Genomic DNA, 26,374 nt, shown 5'->3' with positions numbered 1-26,374 from the left:
GAATAATAATGCATCTGACACTTAGAAAATGCCATTAACAAGAAAGACAAACTCCCAAACAAACAAACAGTCTTGGTTTCTAAAACATTAAATACAACATTAATAAACGTTTGGTGTTGAAAGAACTTGTTCCAAAATCTTAACTGGTTAATTTCATGAAAAATGGAGGTCAAATTCATCAATGGAAAAAAATCTTTTAGCACAAATTCTTAGATGCATCATCCATGCTCGCTTGGTCTGAATATTAACCCAATAAATAATCTTTAAACCTTTTACCTTTGCTCAATTTTCCGAAATCGAAAGGTCATTTCCAACATAAGTCTGGAAGCTTTCATTCTTAAATGAAACACCTCATGAAAGTTAGGTTATCATATCAATCTGCTTTAAAAACATAAACATGGTAATTCTTATGAACATATTTATGATAATACTGCATCTGAGTCAAAATAGGTATAAAGAAGCATACATGTACTAGATGCATCATCCATGCTACTCTATAATCAACTTAGGGCAAGTAATTAAATACTTGAAAAAAGTCTGTAATCTTTTAAGACAAGATCAGCATTATTCAAAAATGGACGTTTTCGAAAAAGGTGGAGGAGAGAGCAGTGATACAATTCTGCGTAGACATCGGAAAACACGAACAGAAACCCATAATTGTTGTAAACAGAGTAGAGGGAGCCGGTTTTTTTATAAGTATTTAAGTGATATATAAAATTTTCGACGGAAGAAAACAGTTTACAAGATGATATGCGGGAAAGAAGACCTTCATTCCGAGATTGCAGTCTCGTAAAAATGAATTTCGTAACGGGACTTTGTCGTACTTCTGTAAATAAAGTCGTGGACGCTCTACCCCTGTAGGTCATAATTTGAACATATTTCATACTTGAGTCCACTCTACCTGACAATAATTCAACATGATTTTCATCTTTCCTGGTCCATTGGTTCTTAAAAGGAGTTTTTTTTAATGATGCCATTTTTTGCTTTACATAATTATCTTCCCTTGGAGTAGGGTTTGGTCCTTTATTAAAAAAAAATTAATCCGCTTTACCCAAGTATACTCTATGCAATATTTGGTTGAAACTGGCACATTTGTCCTGATTAAAGATTAAATTAAAGATTAAATTGTAAAAGTTTACAGCGACGACAAGGATGGTAACCCCAACGACGAAAATGGACAAATTTTAATCAGAAAAACTCCCTTGAGCCTTCGGCTCAGGCGTGTAAAAACAGAACTACTGTTAAGCTATATTGATTGAGCGTTGTTGCCCATGAAACTCGTGTGCAAACTAACCCGTTTAAGAAATAAATTACCTCTGACGTTTTCCGGTATGCAAGTTGATTTGTGCCTCTGTAAATCTTCTAAATAATTTTGAAATTGCTTCTGTTGTTGGTAAGATATGTGTAATCTGGTCTTTAATGTTGTTTGAGTCTCTGCAGAAAACAAAAAAGAAACATAATTTTAGTTCTTAGTAATCATCACGAATTACATAACAAACAATTCCCTTTATTTCTATGAGCATTGCTGAAGACCTGGCAATCTCTCAAATAATTGCATGTTAAGTTTTCAAGCTCATGTTTTTGCTTTTGCTTGTCTATATAGTAGTAGAATACAATACATTTTCTTCATCGCTTTGAGCGGATACTGGAATGCATGAAAAGAAAAGAGAATATGAATATACATTGTAAACACAATGATTGCGATACTCTCAGAAGTTTGAATTTCTCTGCTCACAATTTGAATTGCTTTTATTGAACCTTTGAGCATAATAAATGGTCGATATCATAACATTTTATTAAACAATTTGTGCGCACAATGGGAACTAGGAACAGGCTTCTAAATTTAAAGAAAAACAATACCCTCTTCAAATTAAGGCTAAATCGTCTAGATAAAATAATTTTACAAAAAACAGATATCTTGGCAGGTACGTATTTCAAAAAATATTCCTTCTTTATGTAAGTTTGTAAGTAAAAATCAAAGTAGCGGAAGCACCGTAAAACTATGCCTTTTTTTTCTTTTATGGTGCATTATTGAGCAACCTTGAATAAAAATATAAAGCATCAAGTTAAAACTTATTCAAACATACATTTAATACAAAATGTATTGCAAGAAACCATATACTACAATATAGAAAACAAAAGCAATGTATATTCTGCATTTTTAGACAGTACCAAAGCTTTTGACTCCGTATGGAGACAAGGTTTGATGGTTAAGTTGAATAAAATGGGGATAATTGGCAAATTATGGTCTATTATTGATGATTGCCATATAGATACACATAGTGCTATTGTTGTTAATGGGTGCATGTCAAAATGGTTTAATGTAGAACAAGGTGTAGGGCAAGGGGGAGTTTTATCAGGTTTTTTGTATTCAGTTTTTATAAATGACCTGCTCATTGAACTTTATAATGTTAGTAAAAATATGGGTATTTTAAACACCAAAATTTCAAACCCAAGTCTTGCAGATGACATAGCTTTGTTAAGTTTGACTCCTGCAGGTCTCCAAATGTTACTTAATGTTGCCTATGAGTATTCGCGTAAATGGCGTTTCAAGTTTAGTGCTGAAAAATCAAATGTTGTAATATTTAGAGTCAATAACAAAAAAGTATTTAGTAATTACGCATGGCATGTTGGCGACAAGGTCATACCAATTTCGACGAATTACATCCATCTTGGCGTACAACAGACCGAACACAATCCGCGTACAACAGAAGGAACACAATCCGCTCTTGTGAAAAAGGAAGGAAATCCTACTTTGGATTAAAAGCAAATATGCTTAAGAAGCCTCATCCCAGAACGTTAGTTAGTATTTATAAGAAAGTCGTATTACCTTCAGTATTATTTGGCTGTGAGTTATGGAACAACTTAAAACTAAAAGATTGGAACATGCTGAATAGATTTCAACATTTTATAGTCAAAGACATACAAAATTTCCACAAATCCACAAGAACGGGTGTTTGCGAAAGTATGCTCGGATTACAACCAATTCAAGCTGAAATTGACAAAAGAAAACTATATTTCTTTGGAAAGCTCTGCTGCATGGATAGTAATCTCCTTCCGAAACAAGTCTTTACTTTACGAATGTTCGAGTATCTTAACCATAACCAACCATCCAAATTCGGTTTTGTCAAAGATCTGATCCCTATTATCCAGAAATACTCCTTAGAAAGATTTCTTCATACATACATTAGCAATACCAGTTTTCCGTCCAAAAATATTTGGAAGAATATCGTAAAACAGGCTATTAACTCCCACCACAATTCTACATGGAAAAATTTAATTTACTCCGATTCAGATTTCACGGACTTCAAATTTCTTCATACATCTGTGCATTTGGCTTCACTCTGGACATATCCACTTTCAACAAAAGAAATGCAAGTTGTTAATTTCATTGCAAATCTGTGGACTCTAGTACCGAAAAAGGACGTATACCAGTGCATAATCTGCTCGAATCCCTTTACAAACAGTTTCCAACATGCCATAGCGTCGCGTTCTATAACATCGAATGAAAGATCTGAATTTATGTTTGAATTATCAGAAGAATACAGTAATGTCTACTCAGATTTTATCAGTTTAAATGAATACGATTTTTACTTGTATGTTCTAAGGGGTACACATGACCAAGTTTTAGATAAAAAGAAGTTTATGTTAAGATGTTTTTCATTCATAGTTTCTTGTATTGCTACTTACAACGACAATGTGTATGAAACTCAAACATGAGGTAGTGGGGGGTGTTCATGCAGCGTATACAAACTAATTGTATATAAACTTAATATATATATATATATATATATATATGTTTTTTTTTTCATTGTCATTGATGTACATGTATATATGTTATAATTGATGTGTTGTAACTGAAATCTCCGAATGGAGGAAATAAAGAACGAATGAACGAATGAATGAAAATGATGAAAAAAAATAAAATAACTTGAAGCAACTTTTCCCTGTAATTATGAAGCAGCAAAAAAAATTAATAAAAAATTATACCAGCTATGTTATTTTATATTTGAATGTATGCATAGAGACTTAAATGTTCATTTCATTTTTACCTTGCCTGCAATCATTTTTGAAGTTTTTCTTCATCTAGCAAAATGTGCCTTATACCTGTTTCATGACATTTGAAAATAATGTACAACTAACCCTCGAGGAGACTCAACCTGTTTGCTGTTTCTTTCCGATTACATCCAATGTTTTCTAAAAATGAAATATATGTACCTCTAGTAATCCTTTACTGGTAATTAAGGAGTACATTTGTATATAAATAAGAGGACAAACATTAAAAAAATGTACTACTGACCCTCAAAGAGATTTATCCTGTCTGTTGTTTCTTTCTGATTACTTCCAATGTTTTCTAAAATGAAATACTTGTAGCTCTATTTATTATTTAGTGGTAATTCAGGAGTACATTTGTGTATCAATAACAGGACAAATATTTAAAAAAAATGTACAACTAACCCTCGAGGAGATTTATCCTGTCTGCTGTTTCTTTCTGATTACTTCCAATGTTTTCTAAAATAAAATACATGTAGCCCTGGTAATCTTTCAGTGGTAATTAATTTAGGTGTACATTTGTTTATCAACAAGTGGACAAGTTGATAATTAGACTAACAGTACTTCTTACAAAACAATCGCCACATTGTTATTTCTAGGGAAAAAAATAGTGATCTGGAAAAATTTTCTTTTTCTTTTCAATCAACAATATAGTAGTGAATGATGTTTGATGCGTAAAAGATACTGTGGCTGACTTCAATCATGAACTTGAGTTACTATTGACTATTGTTGAACTAGAGTAAAATCTAACCCGATATAATTTAACTGGAGTGACGAAATGTTTCTGCCATAGTCCTACCCTCATGTTTCCGTTGGTAGAACTATGGTAGATAAATAACGTCACTCCAGTTAAACTATATCGGGTTCGATGTTACTCTAGTTCAAGAACATTTACTCAAGTCCTCATGATCGAAGTCAGCCTTTAGATAGTTATTTTTGTTTATTTGAATTCCGTGAATCATACATGCAGCTCTTTTAATGTTAAACGTATATTTAAAGTTTATCTTTGCATATTATTTCAATATTTATATCAAATCAATATTTGATTATTTGTTAAAAAATAAGTATACCACGAAGTGTGCGGATGCATTCTTTAGTAGTTTGATCCTCGGCATATTGTTTGGCTAGTTGATCTCGGTAATGCTTGTCTTGGACAGGATCCATTGTTGTGTGTCTCAAAATGTCAACTTCCTTCTTATAAAAATTTCCATTTGAAAGAAATGTATCGATTTCTACTACTGCAACTCGAACTGACGTCCAAATATCGTTAAATTCAGAGTTGGCGAGGGAGGGACGTGCAGAGTGCACAGTGCTATTTCGGGCCACTCGTACCCTTTCGATATTTGCAGAAAGGCATACATCATTTATATCTGGGACATTTCCCCACCCATTTTTATGTGGTGTAATGTTACATATGTTCCGTAAAAGAATGTACAACAGTGAAATATCAAAATCATCATAATTTCCAAAGTAAGACCCATTCCTTGGCAAAATTAAATCTCTCTGTTGTGGAGTTAATCTCGGTAGATTATGATTGGGTTTTATAATTTCCGCGGCAAATGTGGAAGGTGGAACCTTTTTGCGAAGAACATCTCTCAGTTGATCGGTACAGGGTCCAAGGAGAAGACGACAAGCCCTGCTGGCATTCGTTGTCTCTTCTGTTGAGTTGTATGGACTACTCGTGGAGGCCATGTTATTACCGTTCAATTGGCAGAAAGGTTTTGTACTCAATCTACAAAACAAGCGAGTAGATGTACTACTGCACACCTACTATAAAACTGATGTTTATGTGAGGTACACTCTAATGGGTACTTTTAAGTTCTAAATTTAGCACTTGTACTTGCCTATAGGGCATTCAATCAGGAAAACCGATAATTAACATTTATTTCGTAATTTGTTTTCCACACCAACCATAGAACGGGAAGGTATATACTCAGTATTCAGATAGAGTCATCTTTTGAGTTAACATTTGTCTGGACATTTCAAATTTCCTAAAATTTCGCATCATAATTAATTTGTATAATGAATTTGAATTTTACAATGCAACTATAGTTAAACAACATTCTATTGAAAAAAAAAACTATTGACACATTACTTATAAATCATATAGCAAAAATATATTTTAAAAGTTGAAAATAAGTAAACATAGGCCTATATGATAAAAAAATGTGATATACAGGAGAATTAACAACAAAACAAACTCTTCTCCTTCAGCACCCATAAGCAAACATTAACAAAATAACAGAGCTCGTGTCCTGTTTACAAAAACGTATATGTTTCACATATATGTTCATTTTATTCCTTCGGTAAAGAAACCTTAAGGTATATATACCGTAATCATGATTAAATCTATAAACAAGTGGACGTATCTTGTGAATACTCATCGGAGACTTGATCACAGGTTGATATAATCACCACTGCATGGAAATGACAAGTGTTCATTGCTAAGTACTTACATCCGTGTAAAAACCAACATTGCGCAGCTAAGGAAGAGATAAGAGAGACGGTTATTAATACAGTGCCCCAATTGTTTGGGGTTTTCTTTTTGTTTAACATCCCTCAGAAAAATGTTCACTCATATTTAGACACCACCTCTTATCGTTGAAGGGCTACAATTTAGAAAGTTTACCGGTTATAACAATTTTAAAATTTTAGCCAAACAAAATATGACACGCCGATTGCATCAAAATTATTTTCTGTACTACCTTTAAGAATAATCACACGAGTTAGTAAAGCACAAACTCTTCACCTTCACCACCCGCTGTTTGTACTTTTGATAATTATCAAGGATGTGAATTCATGACCTTTTCATAACCAGAGATCCCTCCCTACTGGTTCTGAGATGAGTGGCACCTGTACGCTAATAAGTTTAGAATACGCTCACACCCTACAAAGTCGCCTTTGTATTTTTATAGGGGAACTATTTAAATATAATTCACACAAAATTAAGGCACAGTAGTTTACTTAATAATGATCTTTATTGAAAAAATATAATTGACTCTCCTAATTAATAGCCATTCTCTGTAACCACTTAAAATTTGTTGCCACGCATGGTCACCGATTTTGATGAAACTTCACCCATGCTTTGTACTTGACACCAGAAACAAATATCAAACAAAAGTTCGTTGCTAAGTGTCTCGGTTGCTATGCCAACAGCCGGAAATGTTTGAAAAATCGAGATTTTCAGCCACTTTAAATCTTGACTGTGGCTTAATAAAAACTAGAAAAAGCCAACAAACCATTCTAGCAAAAACATGACACCTTGATGTCACTTATACTGTAAAGAAACTGTTTAGAATATATCTCTAAGTAAGTGGTTACCAAGGGTACATTTGGAATACATTTAAAATGCTGAAATATGCTGACAATCACTCCATATTCACAAATGGTAGGTGTTACATGCTAAAACTCAATCAATGACTTAAGAAAAACAATGAAAATGTTTGACCTTCAGTATATAAGTATAAGCAATATTATTCTATAAATGACTTTTATGGTTGCCATGGTAACACAGTGTAACTATGCAAAACCAGTAACTTAGATTGGGTTAATGCTACTCTCTTGAGGAAAATCATGAAAATTCAAAAGTGGCATCCTTAGGACCTTGCAACACCAAAACCATAAAAAATTGGGTATAATTGCTACTTTGCAGTGTAACCATGGAAAAAAATACCAGTGTTTAAAAGTGAATTATTTTTCGCTGCATTAAGAATTAAATTGCCATATAATCAAGAAACAAATTAAAGGAATCAGCTTGAATAGTACTTATCTGTTAGAACTGAATTTGAATATCATATATTGATAAAAGTTGATGAAGAAAACAAAACTGTTGCTATGGTAACCAAGAAAGGAAAATGTTCGATTATTTGAACTATATATCAATATTAAACCCTGTGTGCCAACTTCTTGCATCCACTTAAAGATTGGATGATAGTCAAAACTAAAAGTCAGGTTAGCTGTTAATAAATATCAATCATAAAAGATTTGGGAATCTACATTTAAGGGTACGTATCCAAGGAAAGAAAATATCTTTCAGAGTTTTAAGCATATATTTTCTGCTTATCTCCATAGCAACGCTCTATTTAAAGAATCTTTTCTGATTTTTTTTCAAATGGGAAAACTAGGAGCACACTAACATCTTTAAAAATTGATCATCAGTTATGAAGGCTCTCTGTAGTATAAAAATTAAACCTTGGCAACTATTGCCCACATCATATTTTGTTCTTGGTATATGTTTCAAGGCTCTTTTTTCTATTATTTGGTCACAATTCGTCCTATAATTGCGTTTTATTTTTATGTGTATGACTTTATGAAATTCAATGAATATTTTTTTAACTTTTGAATACTTTGTTACCATAGTAATGTATGTAATAGTTGATTTACCAAACATGTTTATCATGTTTTTGAGACATCTGACCTTCAACTTTTGGAAACAGTCATTGCCAATTGTTTGCTTTGCCGCAAATGTTAATTATGGGGCTCTAAACATGTTAAAAAATGCCATTTTTCGAACTTTAAGACATGTTGCCATGGTAACTATGAAACATAGCAACCAATTTTTGCCTGATTTCAGTTTAGGGTATCAATGACTTTCATCATAGAGAGCTTGGAGAAATTTTGAGACTATGCGTGCCACAGCTCCTATATAAAATTTCAAATCATTACAGAGAATGGATCTTAATTATTCCTGTTGACAAATTGAAGATGTATACCATTTCTTTTTTGCATGTAAAAATATTAACGGCCAAGATCATTATTTTCATATTTTCCTTAACCATGCAAGCATTGTTGTGATTGTAATCATTTACATTGAACATTATAGATTTATACATTGGAAGAACTCTGGATCTTAAGTAAGTGTCTTTGAAATATTTTGTATCATAATTTATGATACATCATGTATATGTATAATTTTACACCTACAATTGTTAATAATTCTTTTGGCAATCACTAATTATAATTATTGTATATATTACAGAGAAAGGTTGCAAGAACTTGTAACCAATCCCCTTGTATAAATTATACAATAAAATATGTGAATAAAATATACAATAAAATACACGGTATGTTCAAAACAAAAGAAAAAACAAACATAAGTTTATTGTTAAATGTATAGTTGTATAGTTGACACATCATTAAAGATATATTACTAGAAATTACAAAAAGATGTTTCGATCTTACACTTTTGAATAGTGTTGGGATTATCTTGGTTGTGGAATTTCATGAAAAATATTTGGAAGTTAACAGTAAAGCAAATTTTGATATACATCATTTTGGGGTAGTTCACTGTTTTAAGGAAATATATGACAGTAAAAATGCTTCATATTTAAAGGTCATCCTATGTTTTGAAAAATGAGTGAAAAAAGGAATATCTGATCAATTATTTTAAAAATGCAAAAATTGAACATATCCGCATATTTGTCTGAAATTCAAACAGATAATAAAAATTGAATCCATTTTTTAATCATAATCTGAATTTTCAAAAATGTTATATATACATATAAATAAGCTTTGAAAGAGTGACTTTTGTATCAAATATGTTTCTTGAATGTTATTAAAGATTTTCATTTTATAATTTTACAATTACGTTCTTTTTAAATTACATAGATTGAATTTTTTCTCTCTTTTGGAGGGGGGGGGGTATTTTGAAAAAAAAAAACAACTTAGTATTAGGAAAGTACATGTATAATTAAAATTCTATGAAAATGAAAATTAAAGAGGATATTTTGCCACCTTTGAGCTCCATGAAGACAATAATTTATGTACATTTCTTAAGAGTGATTCAACTAAACATGCTCTATGTTCTGATCTCGGAGGAACTAAGTACATGTCCTTATTTCTGGAGGATGTCGAGGCTATACCTTCTCTCTAGGACAGATGTAAAGGAAAGCCCAACCGATCAAAAACTGCCAAGATACAGCAAGTACTTTTGGGTGCATGGAAACAGGCCTAAAGACTGATGACTCGCATTTAATGTAAAAAAATGTCTTCCTTTTATCGGACTCAGGCGTGCTCATTGTAGAGTAAAATATATCATGTAGTATAAGTACATGTAATTATAATGACTAGCCTTCAGGAAAAATTACGTCTTCAAATACGTAGACGTATTTGAAGACGTAATTATTCCTGAATCTTTTGATTTATGATTTTAAGTTTAACTTGCCATAAAATAAAGATATATTATCAATATGTAACACTATGAAGGTTGCTCGAAAAAAAATGTCTTCTGTCATATCTACTTTTTTTAACATCACATTATGTTCAAAGTTTGTAAATATGATTTATTTAATACTTTGAACGATTTATAATAAAATTTCAGGTTCCAAAATCTGTAATATACAAAGAGCAAACTAAATAATGCCTATAGTTATATCTTTCAATTGCAAATATTGACAAGCATTCTCAGAGTATTGATAAGCAAGTGTTTTATGAAAAACTGAAAGTGCCGTAATTCTGTCAAGAATTGTCAAAATTGAACGAAGTTCAAGCTGGATCTGTACCTCGTAAAGATGCATTAACAAATCAAAATCAGCCAAATATCTGCAAACGTTCAGCGGGACAAACAAACAGACGAGAAATAAAGTTATAGCTAATAATTCCCTCTGTGTTCACCGGAAGGGGACTATTGAGAATTGTAACATCGTTTTATATGAAAAATACTACGAATAAACGTTCAAAAATACATCAATGTATCGATCTCAAATCCTCCCCTTAATTATAAAATTATATACTTGCCATCGATGTTGTTATGAGTCTTTTAGACACCGTAATACCAAATGCTGACATTTAAGATATTCTTTTCTAGGTATATACATTTACTTCCTTATAAAAATACATTGCTCAGATGAGGAAGGAAAGGAAAACAGACGTGACTTAAAGTGTTAGCAAGAAATCTACGTGTTATAGTGCAAGCTTTGACGGAAGGAACGACGGAATAAACATATTAATGTTAAAAGTTTGAATCATTATTATACAAATTGATTAATGTGTCTTCTGTAATTTTACTGTTACCTTAAAGCGCTTGACTTGATATATAAAACACAGAACAGAAAAAAGAAATCAATGGACATAAAATAACACCAGATTAAAGTTTAAATAAGACTTTAAAGTTCATATAGGAATTCAAATTCAAAGATGTTTTACGCCTCCGTAATTGAAGTTTTGGGGGTATATCTTTTTGCCTTGTCCGTCTGTTTGTCTAGTTGTCTGTTTGTCCACAAAAACTTTAACCATGCCCATAACCTTTGATTTTGTGGAGCTATGACTTTCACATGTCACATCTGTATTCCCCGTTACAAACTTTTCCTTGGGTACCACCAAATATGACCTTTTGACCGTGGAATTTAATCCACTTTTACACAAAATTTCCATAATTTTCCTCTGGTTGACTTTTAAACGGTAGATACCAGGACTTTATACTGCATATATAAATAATCTTTGATATTTTGACCTTGATCTTGGAAATTTTCGATCCTTACTTACATAAAATTAACTTTGGTCATATCTTTAGAATGGGAAGGGCTAGGGCATTCATTTTTTAAATATGGAATCCTTGTGAAATGACCCTTCATTTGATATTAAGAACTTTGCCTTGACCTTGGAGTTTGACCTACTTAAAAAAAAAGACAATGACGTTTGAAGGGTAATGACTAGTATTTTCTTACTTTACTTATTTAATCCTTGTGACAAGACCTTCCATTTTATAACAAGAACTTTTACCTTTTGACCTCGGAGTTTGACCCTCTTTATCAAATTTTTAACCTTGGCCATAACTTATAAACTGTTTCGGCTAGGGCTTTGTTAATATTGTCGATAGTTTATAATGGTTATAATTTTGAAGAAGTCTGCATTATCTATGAATTTTTAGTCCCTATGATATAAATTTTTTCTCTGATTTATTACGTTTTATGAATTAAAATGATGAGAGATAGAATAGGCAAGTCTGAGTACAATAGAGGTATATAAATGTCCAAAGAATCAAGCAAATATAGCTTTTTAAATTTTCTCACATAGTGGTTTACGGAGAACAATTATCCACTAAGACTGCAGAATAAAAAAAACATCCTTGTTTACTATATGTTTACAGTTTAACACAGATATGCAAATTATATCAATTTACACATTATTTGGGTCATTTTCAAATAAAAAAGTTCATTTTTTGCTTTTTGATCAGAATAATAGGAAAAATATTGTTAAGAGTGAAATATTTTGGTCAATATACATAGTCATACAGTTAATACGTTATTTCATGATCAACTCCCATGTGTTTTATATAAAAAAAATATTTTATGCTTTCCAAGTAAAATTTGACAGTAAACCATGTCACATTAACAGAAATTTTATTACTCACTTAGTTAAATGATAGGGAAAATATTACCCTGTGTAGATATGTACAAATTTTGCACCTCATATCAATTGAATTCATTCACAGACTAATTTAATATAGATGTTTACTTATGCCTCCTACTTAATACTAGTATTGTGCATTCAACATTCAGGAAGTGACATGTTCTACCAGTTTATGTCATTCCTGTTACCAAAAATAAAATGTAAAAATAAAAGTTATCTCACTTTCCTAGGAACTGTTTTCACGATCCCCAATATATCATCATTTTCTGTTGTCTCAAGTTTATGAGCGCCATTATTTGAAAGTAAATAAAGAAAAGGTTCAAAGGTGGATAAGTTTGTCTTATTGGTAGTGTATAGTGAAAATATGTCCTATCTGTTACCTTCATAATATGCATGTTCTCTTTAATTTTTTTTATTTTGCTAAAACACTTAAATGAACTCAGTTACAAAGAAATGGTTTCAATGTCTCGGTGATGCATAAAAAGTACATTATACTAAATAACGGTTGATTTATATGAGAAACGTCCATCTTGTTACTATCATTCCTGTTACCATTAACATGGTAACAGTAAGGAAAACTGGACTACATATCTTGAGTTTTAACAATTAAAACAATTACTTTTTTTAAGTAATAAAAGTTTAATTACAGATGTTAAAAACTTCGTAAATCATATTAAAATATGTTTGTGCTTCAAATATGGCCATTATATCTTACACGTGCACTCTTGTAACAGAATGGACAGAAATTGTAACAGGAGGGACAATTTATCCTGGTATTTATCATCCTGTTACACTGTTTTGTCCATCCTGTTACTGTTTTGTCCTTCCTATTACTCGAGTCCTTACCGTTACCAGTATATTTTCCCAGTTGAAATTGCTTTGGCAGAGCACCTGTTTAAATAACTTTCTGTCATTGTTTATTTTAATCACAAAAATAATGTACAAGAATGTTTTTTCGACTGTAGTATATAAACATTCCGCAATAAGGTTTTTTTTCATGAAAAGAAAACCCGTAGATTTTGCTTCTGCTTGGTATAAGGTAGTTTGACATGCTTTTTAACGGTTATGTATATAATGAATGTAATACATCTTGGCATCAATGATAATTTTTTTTTCATTTTTAAACAATATACAAAAGATTATTTGATGAAATTTTAAAGATAGAGTTTTACAGTTCTTTTTATGAAAGTACTAGGAAGGACATTAAGGTTTTAAAGACTAAGATAAAATGCCAATATTTTTTTTGTATTTTCTTTTCTGCAGTGCAGTGGATTTTTGTTGTTTATTACTGTGTTATTCAAATAAAGTTTTAAAAAATATCTTTGTAAATCCACTTTTATTTTTCAAAAATTTGTCATTCCAAAAATGAATATTTTTTTGAAAATGACCCATTTCTACTAAATCCCAAACTTCTTTTCCATGGAAATACACACGGAAACTCGGTGGCAATCGTTTTAGACCAAGAAATACGAATGAAATTTTGAATTCACTGATACCAATCGACTTACAAAGGTATGAAATTATACAGTATATAATACAATAAATAAAATATAAGATGTTTGTAAGGGTGTGCATGGAAATTGTAGAATCATATTTAATATGTAATTGATTGAAATGCATCTGAATTGCCTTTTGTGTAGATAGTAAAAGAATGCAATTTTTTAAAGCATTCAATTTTCCAAGTATTCATTTATGTAATCACTTGAATGCAACGCAGCTTATTTTTCAGAAAGTCAAGTCATTGCATATATATGCATATATACGCATATGAATTTATTCTTATGTCCGAATAAGATATTTTTTCTATATATAACACTTCACTGGCGCTGCGAGCAATCAATTCTGCACGAAAATTTCTGTGTATTGAATTTCGTTGATATTTTTCTCGTGGCGGGAATCTGTCAAAGTCCCGCACGTGTATATATATATAGTAATTATTGAAAATTTACTGACAATTTGAATTAAGTTATGTGAAATTCTATTTATTCATTAAGTTATAATCATTACGATTACAAAGACCGACAGTATTATGTTTTTGTGCATTTTGTTAAGAAAAAAAGTTAAACACGTGGTGAGGCTAATCACCGGAAAATCAAGATGCACATGGTCGACCACATGGTATTGTAATACCGAATGAGTTTCTATTGCCAGTTAAAATATTGATTTAAATTTAAATTAAATTAAAGTTTGGTCATTGATACGATAACTTATGTATAAGTATATTATATATAAGTATATTATTTTGAAATAAAGTAAACACACAAATTTGTTTGTACATACCCCCCCCCCCACCAGTAACATGATGTCAAAACACAGGTGGAGTCCATTCAAAATTAATATAAACACCTGTGTCTATGAAGATCTAAGAGCCCTACCAGGTGTGGGTCAGGGTCATAGCTGACCGTATATGGGAACTGAGAAAGCAAGGCCCCATTGACTTGGAAACATTTGTGGGTATACCTAAACTAAGGGTCACACCAGAACTAGTTGAATGTGTAGATTTTCTACCACCATTGTGTATAGATCATAGCTACGCCAAGCCCACAAGTGATGGTATGGAGGATTATTTCACAAAGTTCCAGGATTACGAGGATAATGGTGAAGTAAATACAGAGTATAAGACGAGTGACAGCACAGCAAAGCTGTCGACTCACCCTCAACACACAGCGACCCCTCTGTCGGAACCTAGGAGAACTCCATCACCAGGTGAATGTAGCCGTGCATTGCACGCATACAGTGATGAGTCAACACCTACTCAGAAGCGTGATATACCTAACAATATGCGATCACCTTCCAGCCATGTTTATTACAGATCAGGAAAGCAGGAAAATTCTTTGCATGAAAATGAAGTACAACGTCCAATTCCAGACCATATCAGGTTCCAGACAACTATGGTACAACGACGCACATTTCCTTCACCTCAGTTGTCGCCAACTTTCGTACGACGTCAACCAACAGTCTCCGAGAGCCAGGGGCGACACGAATCAAAACCTGTGTGTCTGCCCAAAGCCTTGCGGTATGATGGGACCTCTAACTGGGAAGCCTTCTTTGTGAAATTCAGCAGATATGCAGATGTATCTCACTGGACAGCTACAGAGCGCAAAGATCAGTTATGTTGGTGTCTCGATGGAAAAGCCACCGAGTTTTACACCAGTATTGTGAATAGAGACTACTGCATAGACTATATTGAGTTGGTTCGCAAGCTCGAAGATCTAGACGGAAAACATCAAATAGAAATCATACTTCCAATTCTGAAGATCACAGTGCAGACGTAGACAAAACAATGACCATTCTACAGTTGGGATTAGCTTCTATGCTGAGATTAAATGTAAAAGTGGACTCTACAGACATCACTGCAGTAATAGATACAGGAGCAGAAGTCACTATTATATCTGATCGGGTGTATGAAAAGATGCAGATCAAACCACCTGTTAAAAAACACACAGTCATGCATGGTGCGGGGCGTGATATTAAAATGGATACATTCATCATTGGTCCAGTTGACATCAAGATAGGAGCCCAAAGTTACCCATCTGAAATATACGTAGCACCTATGGATGATGACATGCTCCTAGGCTTAGACTTCATGCGAGAAAACAATGTTATACTAGATTGCTGTAGACAACAGATTATCATCAACTCTGACTCATTTCATTTGTCGTATGGGAAAAATAAGGAGGAGCCCAGAGTAGCAAAAGTCATTTTGCCTAGTAAAACGGTTTTACCACCGAATTCAGCAGTCCACATCAATGGCAAATTAACAGAAAAGTTTGACAAAGACTACATAATTGAACCAAAAGCCGATATACCAGTCTTGATACCAAGATGCATATACTCTGACCAAACATCTCCAAGACTCTGTTTAGTCAATGCAAGTGACAGATACTACACCATTCACAAAGGAACTGTCGTCGGAGAAGCAGTTCAAGCTCAACCAGTCAACATATCAGTTGAAACGAAAACTTCCACATCAGAAATCCCAGACTATTTACATCCGCTACTACAGAAGTCTGTCACTAACCTCAAGAATAGTCAACAAGAGCAGTTTAAGAATTTGATAACAGAGTACCAAGATGTATTTGCTGAGAATGATTTTGATCTCGGAAATTTTACTGAGATAAATCACACTATCGATACGGGCACAGCTGTTCCTGTCAAGCAGAGAATGAGACGAACCCCATTAGATTTTGTAAAAGAAAAAGAGACCCATTTACAGACCATGTTGAATGCAGGGATCATAGAACCCTCAACCTCTGAATGGGCATCTCCGCCCGTACTAATCCGCAAAAGAGATGGTAAAGTAAGATGGTGCATAGACTACAGAAAACTTAATTCGGTCACCAAAAAGGATGTCTACCCCCTCCCACTCATAGAAGAATGTATTGACACCTTGGCTGGAAATGAATGGTTTTCTAAACTGGACGCCAATTCAGCATATTATCAAATCAAAGTTAATGACTTTGATAAAGATAAAACAGCCTTCATTACGAAATATGGCCTTTTCCAGTTTACACGCATGAGTTTCGGACTCTGCAATGCTCCGTCAACCTACGCCAGAGTTATGAACCTTGTTTTAAGAGGATTAACATGGAATATCGTGTTAGCATTCTTGGACGACATTCTGGTAATGGGAAAATCGTTTGAAGACCATCTACAGAATTTACAAATAGTCTTCGAAAGATTTCGTCATTATGGACTGAAACTGAAGCCTGCAAAGTGTTTGATGTTTCAAACGGAAGTTGAGTTCTTAGGAAGAAAGGTCAGCAAGACAGGAATGGCAATAGGAGATGATTACGTTGAAGTGGTTAAAAAATGGCAAACCCCTAAGACTACAAAAGAAGTTGAAAGATTTTTAGGCTTTGCCAATTACCATAGAGCATTTATCAAGGATTATGCTAGAATATCTGGTCCTTTAAACAGAGTTACAGGTAAAAAGCCTTTTACCTGGGGACTTGAACAACAAGAGGCTTTTGGCGATCTGATAAAAGCACTAACTTCAACTCCTGTTTTGACTCTTCCGAACTCCAGTGATCAATTCATTCTTGATATTGATGCATCAGATACAGCTGTAGGTGCAGAACTTATACAGCTACAGGATGGAAGAGAACGTGTCATTGCATATGGAAGTTACAGTCTTACGCCAGAGCAGCGACGCTACTGCACCACCAGAAAAGAACTGCTAGATATTGTGAGATTCACGAACCAGTTCAACCACTATCTGCTGGGAAGAGAATTCCTTGTCAGGACAGACCACAGTAGCTTAACCTGGCTCCTCAACTTTAAGGATCCACAGGGTCAATTGGCAAGATGGCTTGAAGTCTTGAGTCAGTACAACATGACTGTAATACATCGGCCTGGCAAGAAACATGGGAATGCTGATGCACTCTCGAGAGCACCAGATGCGAAACCCTGTCCAGAAATGAGGGCAACTATAGACCCATCCGAGCTTCCCTGTGGAGGATGCAAGTATTGTGTAAGGGCGCATAACAACTGGTCGAAATTCACTGAAGATGTTGATGATGTAGTCCCTCTGGGTAGAAAGGCAGACACAAATGAAGTACATGCAGGTTTTTCCTGGTTGTTTATTGAAAATATTGAGTTGGAAGTGAACCCAGAAGTGCAGCACACTTCAGTGGAAATTTCCTTTATAGATGATGAGTTTTCCATCACCATTGGTACGGATGAACAGCAAAGCAATCGCGTATGCATAGCCACCCGTACTAGTGGGTTTGCTGGCATTGAGTACTCCCCAGAAGAACTGAAAGAATTTCAGAAAAATGACCCAGATCTTAGATTGATACTGCCTTATCTGGTGTCAAATGAAACCCCATCTGAAGATGAAATCTTTATAAGCAGCAAGGCAGCAAAGAAATACTGGGTCAATAAAGAGATGTTTTTCATTGATGGTGAGGGAATACTGCGCAACAACCCAAAGAATGGTGGAAAACCAAGACTTGTGGTGCCAAAAACCTTAGTAGATGAAGTACTAGGACTGTGTCATGACTTACCAGTTATGGGACATCAAGGTGTATCAAGAGCATATCTACGAGTGAAAGAAAAGTTCTATTGGTATAACATGAATCAGTCAACCAGAGATTTTGTTAGGACCTGTAACTTTTGCAGTAAACACAAAAAGGCCAACAGAAAAGCAAAGTGTCCTATCACAAAATACCAAGCTGGAGTACCAATGGAGAGAGTTCACCTTGATTTCCTGGGTCCTTTACCCGAATCTACCTCAGGCAACTCGAACATTTAAGTCATGGTGGACCAATTTACCAAATGGGTAGAATGTGTCCCATTACCATCACAAACAGCTGAAGTCACAGCTAGAGCTGCTGTAAATGAATTTTTTGCTCGATTTGGTTTTCCCTTCAACATATTCACTGACCAAGGGAGAAACTTTGAGAGCAGACTCTTCAAGACCATTTGTGACATACTTCAGATTCATAAGAGTCGTACAACGCCGTATCGCCCTTCAGCAAATGGGCAGGTCGAGAGATTTAATAGGACACTTATGGATGCTGTACGCTGTTTTGTTGACAAGTCACAAAATAATTGGGATGAACATTTACCTCAGCTTGCTAGTGCTATTAGATCATCTGTAAACAGACACACTGGTTTCACACCAAACAAACTTATGTTAGGCCGAGAAGTGAGCATACCTGCTGACCTAGTTTTTCGACCACCTGAGACCATTGCATCCATTGACCACGACCACGAAGATTATGTGTCAAGATTACAAGAGTCTAGAAGAACAGCTCATGAAGTGGCCAGAGATGTACTGAAGGCACATCAAGTCCATATGAAGAGAGATTATGATGTCAAGATTCACACCAGAGAATATGCTGTTGGTGATCTTATCTATGTGTTGGATAGCGCCAAAACTAAAGGTCGTTCTAAGAAACTAGATCCGCCTTGGAAGGGACCTGGCATTGTTATTCAGAAAGTATCAGTATCACCATATATCTACAAGGTCAAACTTCGAAATTCAGTGTTTATTACTAACCATGACAGATTGAAAAAGTGTTGCGTCAGGAAAATACCTGACTGGCTATGCCAATGCCAGCATCGTCTGCGAAATGGAGAAAATGTTCTCCAGTTGCAATCAATTGACACTTTTTGTATATGTGACAAACCTGACGATGGACGTCTGATGATTCAGTGTGACTCCTGTGATACTTGGTATCACGGAGCATGAGTCGCAGTCACTGAAGAGTTAACAGATACCTTGAACACGTATATATGTCCAAGGTGTCAAGTATAAAATGTTTTGTACCTTTTACTAATGTTATGTTTGTGTTCAATTTTATTTTAGGTACAATGGAAGAATCTGACAGAGAGTACATCACGGCAGATGAAGCCGACATCTCCGATTCTGACGGGTACCTCACAGATGAGTACTGCCATCAAGAAACAGACGAAGAATCGTCTGATGTTGAAGAGGGCTTACTACCCTTTAAGCGGCGACAGACAGGTGATGCGCCGACACAGGAACTTTCCCCAGATTCGAAACCTGCCAAGGAACTGACCCAGGAGCCGGGACCGTCCACACAAAGACACATACCTAATGTACTGGATAAGCGATCAGCATGCCCTGTTCCTGGATGTCATTTTCGCTCTAAGCACCTAAAGCATCATGCTTGGGAGTATCATCTCCCTAGGTTGTTCTGGGATCGCCCCTGGAACTCTTTGGCAGCACTGCCGGAGTATCACACTTTGAGAGCATCGTGTTTAAATGTGTTAGGTCAGTACGTCTTGGGACCAACTGCGACAATTGACAAGTTAGTGGTGCACGTCAATGAAGAAATATCACTGCCCCGAGAATACCCAATTATGGGTAGGACATTTGACCAGATGGGTCAGCTGATCCGTACGATGCGGTGGCCCTTTGTGAACCGCTTCACCATGAGTCCACTAAACAGCCCAGCGGTATTACTTCACTGAAGAATCCTTCTGTCCCTAGTTTGCAACTTATCAGGGGAAACGAGACATGCATTCAAGAGATGGGGAGAAAGGAGCTCGCTGAGCTTGAAGAAAGGGTCAGAACCAGAAGGTCACATGGAGTCAGAGCACCACAGGAGCCCCACAGACGTGTGGAAGAACATGATGAGATCAAGTGGGAAATTCTGGATGAATGCGGTAGTGAAGAAGATGTAGCAGATAAAGACAGCGATGGAGATAGCAGAAGTGAGGAAGAGGACACTCCTTATGAAGTTATTGTCCTCCAAGCAGGTTACGAGGAAAACTTCCCAAGCCTAAGAAAACGGAAAATAGGGAGTAGTATTACTCTATTAAAAGGATCGATGAACATCATAGTCGACACAGGAAATCCTTCAGATAGACAATACTTACTGTCCCGCCTCAGTGAACAGGGTTTGGCAGTTGAGGACATAGAATGCTGTGTGACGACTCATGGTCACTTGGACCACATGGGAAACTTGAATGTTTTCAGGTAGCAGAGTACATTGTCCCTGGCCATGGTCCGATGTTTCGAGTTCCGGGACGAGAGTGAAACATGATATATAAACTATGTTGTTCTATTTTGTAATAGATAATTGAATCCTGATATTGTTCATTTTAGTTATAAATGTAAGTATATGCAAGAGATGCGGCAGGATCCATTATGTTTAATAAGTGTTAGAATTTCTGATGATTCTTTTGTATCATTCGTCATTCCTAAATTGTCATATAATTGTGCTATATTGATTTCATATTGAATTTTTTTTAACCTGTGTATGTGCTATTATTGCATGTAGTTTGAGTGATTGGATGGAAGTGCAAGTCTCATTATCAATCATTTCTTTAGTATATATTCATACTGTTGATATAATGGTAATAATTATCATTGAGATCTCATAGTAAATTTAGAAATAATTTGTATCTGGATTCAGCATGGTTTATTGTATGTGAACTCAGGTAAAATGATTTAGAGACTGTATGTTGTGAACAATATCTGAATTATTTGTAATACCACTGCTGATATTCAATTTATCTGCTTCACTTTATCATAGAATTTTAAGGATCACTGTTATTTTTACAATCATATAAGTGTTTGGTTGATATTTACATAAGGAACAGGAGTACCTTATTTTTTCAAAAGGGAGGGGAGTGTAGTGTAATGTGAATGTGTATGGGAACGAGTGTATATGGAACCGCTTGTAAGTGCGCATGTGTGTTGTTGTTGTCGTCTGTTCGTTGAAGGAGAGAGAAGTACAGCGGAGATTGTTTGTCAGTTTGGTATATTTGTAAGTGTTATATGTGCTCCAGATTAAACATATAAGAAAATTACCTCGGTCGTCAGTTGGTTTAATCTTGCATAGGTTATTTAACACTTCACCACTTCTACACAAGATTTCCATAATTTTAAGTTGGTTGACTTTTAAGCGGTAGATACCAGGACTTCATACCGCATATATAAACAATCTTTGACATTTTGACCTTGGAAATTTTCGATCCTTACTTACATAAAATTAACTTTGGTCATATCTTTAGAATGGAAAGGGCTAGGGCATTCATTTTTTAAATATGGAATCCTTGTAATATGACCCTTCATTTGATATTAAGAACTTTGACTCTTTGTCTTGACCTTGGAGTTTGACCTACTTTTAAAAAACAAAACTTGACAATGACGTTTGAAGGGTAATGACTAGTGTTTTCTTACTTTACTTATTTAATCCTTGTGACAAGACCTTCCATTTTATAACAAGAACTTTTACCCTTTGACCTCGGAGTTTGACCCTCTTTATCAATTTTTTAACCTTTTCCATAACTTTTAAACGGTTTCGGCTAGGGCTTTGTTAATATTGTCGATAGTTTATAATGGTTATAATTTTGAAGAAGTCTGCATTATCTATGAATTTTTAGTCCATTTGATATAAATTTTTTCTCTGATTTATTACGTTTTATGAATTAAAATGATGAGAGATAGAATAGGCAAGTCTGAGTACAATAGAGGTATATAAATGTCCAAAGAATCAAGCAAATATAGCTTTTTAAATTTTCTCACATAGTGGTTTACGGAGAACAATTATCCACTAAGACTGCAGAATAAAAAAAACATTCTTGTTTACTATATGTTCACAGTTTAACACAGATATGCAAATTATATCAATTTACACATTATTTGGGTCATTTTCAAATAAAAAAAGTTCATTTTTTGTCTTTTGATCAGAATAATAGGAAAAATATTGTTAAGAGTGAATTATTTTGGTTAATATACATAGTCATACAGTTTATACGTTATTTTATGATCATCTCCCATGTGTTTTATATAAAAAAATATTTTATGCTTTCCAAGTAAAATTTGACAGTAAACCATGTCACATTAACAGAAATTTTATTACTCACTTAGTTAAATGATAGGGAAAATATTACCCTGTGTAGATATGTACAAATTTTGCACCTCATATCAATTGAATTCATTCACAGACTAATTTAATATAGATGTTTACTTATGCCTCCTACTTAATACTAGTATTGTGCATTCAACTTCAGGAAGTGACATGTTCTACCAGTTTATGTCATTCCTGTTACCAAAAATAAAATGTAAAAATAAAAGTTATCTCACTTTCCTAGGAACTTTTTTCACGATCCCCAATATATCATCATTTTCTGTTGTCTCAAGTTTATGAGCGCCATTATTTGAAAGTAAATAAAGAAAAGGTTCAAAGGTGGATAAGTTTGTCTTATTGGTAGTGTATAGTGAAAATATGTCCTATCTGTTACCTTCATAATATGCATGTTCTCTTTAAATTTTTTTTTATTTTGCTAAAACACTTAAATGAACTAAGTTACAAAGAAATGGTTTCAATGTCTCGGTGATGCATAAAAAGTACATTATACTAAATAACGGTTGATTTATATGAGAAACGTCCATCTTGTTACTATCATTCCTGTTACCATTAACATGGTAACAGTAAGGAAAACTGGACTACATATCTTGAGTTTTAACAATTAAAACAATTACTTTTTTTAAGTAATAAAAGTTTAATTACAGATGTTAAAAACTTCGTAAATCATATCAAAATATGTTTGTGCTTCAAATATGGCCAATATATCTTACACGTGCACTCTTGTAACAGAATGGACAGAAATTGTAACAGGAGGGACAATTTATCCTGGTATTTATATACCTATTTAAGTTTTATCTTCTGTTTTCCTTTCAATTATGAAAAATTCTTAGTTTTGCAACAGCACAGAGGACCTTCAATAAATTAAAAATGAAGTGATAAATATTTTAATTGCATTTTACAATCAAATTTCGTAACAGGATGGACATAAATGTCTTTCATTGACTCGAATTTGCCAAATTATGTTTTTATTCTACATTTATTTCTCTTTTCGTAACCAATTAAGTTAGAAAAAATCAATTTTAATTTAAATTGAAGATTCCATTGTTCATCCTGTAACACTGTTACTGTTTTGTCCTTCCTATTACCCGAGTCCTTACCGTTACCAGTATATTTTCCCAGTTGAAATTGCTTTGGCAGAGCACCTGTTTAAATAACTTTCTGTCATTGTTTATCTTAATCACAAAAATAATGTACAAGAATGTTTTTTCGACTGTAGTATATAAACATTCCGCAATAAGGTTTTTTTCATGAAAAGAAAACCCGTAGATTTTGCTTCTGCTTGGTATAAGGTAGTTTGACATGCTTTTTAACGGTTATGTATATAATGAATGTAATACATCTTGGCATCAATGATAATTTTTTTTTTTCATTTTTAAACAATATACAAAAGATTATTTGATGAAATTTCAAAGATAGAGTTTTACAGTTCTTTTTATGAAAGTACTAGGAAGGACATTAAGAATTTTAAAGACTAAGATAAAATGCCAATATTTTTTTTTTTGTATTTTCTTTTCTGCAGTGCAGTGGATTTTTGTTGTTTATTACTGTATTATTCAAATAAAGTTTTAAAAAATATCTTTGTAAATCCACTTTTATTTTTCAAAAATTTGTCATTCCAAAAATGAATATTTTTTTGAAAATGACCCATTTCTACTAAATCCCAAACTTCTTTTCCATGGAAATACACACGGAAACTCGGTGGCAATCGTTTTAGACCAAGAAATACGAATGAAATTTTGAATTCACTGATACCAATCGACTTACAAAGGTATGAAATTATACAGTATATAATACAATAAATAAAATATAAGATGTTTGTAAGGGTGTGCATGGAAATTGTAGAATCATATTTAATATGTAATTGATTGAAATGCATCTGAATTGCCTTTTGTGTAGATAGTAAAAGAATGCAATTTTTTAAAGCATTCAATTTTCCAAGTATTCATTTATGTAATCACTTGAATGCAACGCAGCTTATTTTTCAGAAAGTCAAGTCATTGCATATATATGCATATGAATTTATTCTTATGTCCGAATAAGATATTTTTTCTCCTTATTATTATAATGTGAAAAGTCAGCTAGATTAAAAAAATATTTTTATGCAACATATCAGCGCAAATTATCAGCTACAATTTTCTTCTTTCACATATAGGTAATTTATTTTACATACGTGACCAGCTAAAGGCAAAAAAGAACTTTCTTGTAATTGTGTTCACATATTTAAATGGCGTCAAAGAGTGGGACTGGGCCAAACCTCTATTGGAATTTGTTATAAGCATGGAATCCCTACCAAGATTTAAGATTTATATCTTATTAGTTACCTTTCTATTTTTGGCAAAAGTAGTGTAAGTGTTCCGTCAGGGTCCAAATATCAGTGCATGATACAAAACATATGTAAAAAAAAATATTAGAAATTTAACTTTTTGTCAATTTACTGGTGGACCGAGGGTATATTATCCTTTGTTAATTTTGGGATATAACGGGAATCACAGTTTTTAAACACATGAACCATTACACACAAATAGGCACTTAATAGTACAATCTAAAACAAATGCATAAAATTCCAATCTTTGATTGTTGGGTACATGTACACATAATTTTCAGTAGTATACTGCCAGTATCCCAAAGACAAATCAGCAATTCAAAAAATGTATGTGGGACATAAAATAACCAAAGCTACCTGCACATATATTTTATACACCATTACTTCAATGAAAAGACCTTTTGATGGATTTATTATTTTTTTTATTTATAATACATTCTGCGTAAACAGTACTTTCAATGCGCATTTTTCAATTGCAAATGGTGTTTAAAACAGAATTACTTTTACGGGTTTAAAATAGTTTAATTTTGATGTTGGTGTGATAAAACATTTTTTTTTATCTTTCTTCATATACAACATTATAAAATAAAAAAAACATGCAACAAATTTAACTATAGACAATAACATCTATCTTCATCTTACAAGGCAATGTTTCTGATCTCTAGATTATTAAAAAAAATTGTGGAGCTTACTATCTAAATAATTTATACAAATTAACTGTTCGTTGTTTTTACAAAGAAATATATTTATATCCACAAATTTTCCTGATAATCCGACGAGACAATTTCTGGCTATTCGAAGCTTGTTTTTGTTTAACTTTTTGTATACAAAGAAATATATATATATTACAGGGGAAATACATTTTGATTTTACTATTTGAGCAATTAAGCTTTAAGGTCAGACGACACGTTCCTCAAATAAATGTTTTGTATCTCTTGGTATTATATAAAAAAATATTCATATTTGTCATTCTCTTTTGATTTCTACATTGTTAAAAAATGTATCAAATAATAGTACACCAAAAATTGTGTTATAGGCTATTTAGAAGATTACCCATAAGGGTTATAAAAGAAATATGACCCTATGGTATCTTGGCAAAATGCCTGGTAAGGTGCCCTAATTTTTTTGTGATGAAACTTGTTTAAGTACCTAAAGTTCAATGACAAATTCTAAGGAAAATTTATAGATTAATTAGGAACGTGTCGTCTGACCTTAAGCAGTAGTTTCTTTTCAACAGATTTAAAAAGTTGTGTGACTCGTATACTTTTCTAATGAGATTCAAATTAGATACTGACAC

The 26,374-nt window shown here is 33.4% G+C and overlaps 1 protein-coding gene across 5 annotated transcripts; it reads right to left on the bottom strand.

The window, feature by feature from the left end:
* Positions 1 to 271: 271 nt before the first annotated feature.
* On the bottom strand, positions 272 to 5,803 carry LOC134233223 (uncharacterized). Of its 5 annotated transcripts, XM_062715205.1 has the most exons (6): positions 5,124 to 5,803; positions 4,459 to 4,512; positions 4,301 to 4,354; positions 4,144 to 4,197; positions 1,315 to 1,434; positions 272 to 336 (listed from the first exon to the last, which is right to left on the bottom strand). In XM_062715205.1, the coding sequence occupies exons 1-6, from the start codon at positions 5,743 to 5,745 to the stop codon at positions 332 to 334; spliced, it is 909 nt and encodes a 302-aa protein (XP_062571189.1). In that variant the 5' UTR covers positions 5,746 to 5,803; the 3' UTR covers positions 272 to 331. The 5 variants fall into 5 exon arrangements, with proteins under 5 accessions (XP_062571189.1, XP_062571187.1, XP_062571190.1 ...); XM_062715203.1 differs by lacking the exon at positions 272 to 336 and having other exon boundaries at positions 630 to 1,434; XM_062715206.1 differs by lacking the exon at positions 272 to 336 and having other exon boundaries at positions 630 to 1,434; positions 4,161 to 4,197.
* Between the last annotated feature and the right edge of the window lie 20,571 nt (positions 5,804 to 26,374).

The sequence above is a fragment of the Saccostrea cucullata genome, unplaced genomic scaffold (assembly GCF_032062105.1).
Source record: "Saccostrea cucullata isolate Sc308-1 unplaced genomic scaffold, CSIRO_AGI_Scuc_v1 ctg15365, whole genome shotgun sequence".
Taxonomy (NCBI): Eukaryota; Metazoa; Mollusca; class Bivalvia; order Ostreida; family Ostreidae; genus Saccostrea; species Saccostrea cuccullata.
The sequence above is the reverse complement of the archived record's forward strand: the minus strand, read 5'-3'. Positions and strand labels throughout refer to the sequence as shown.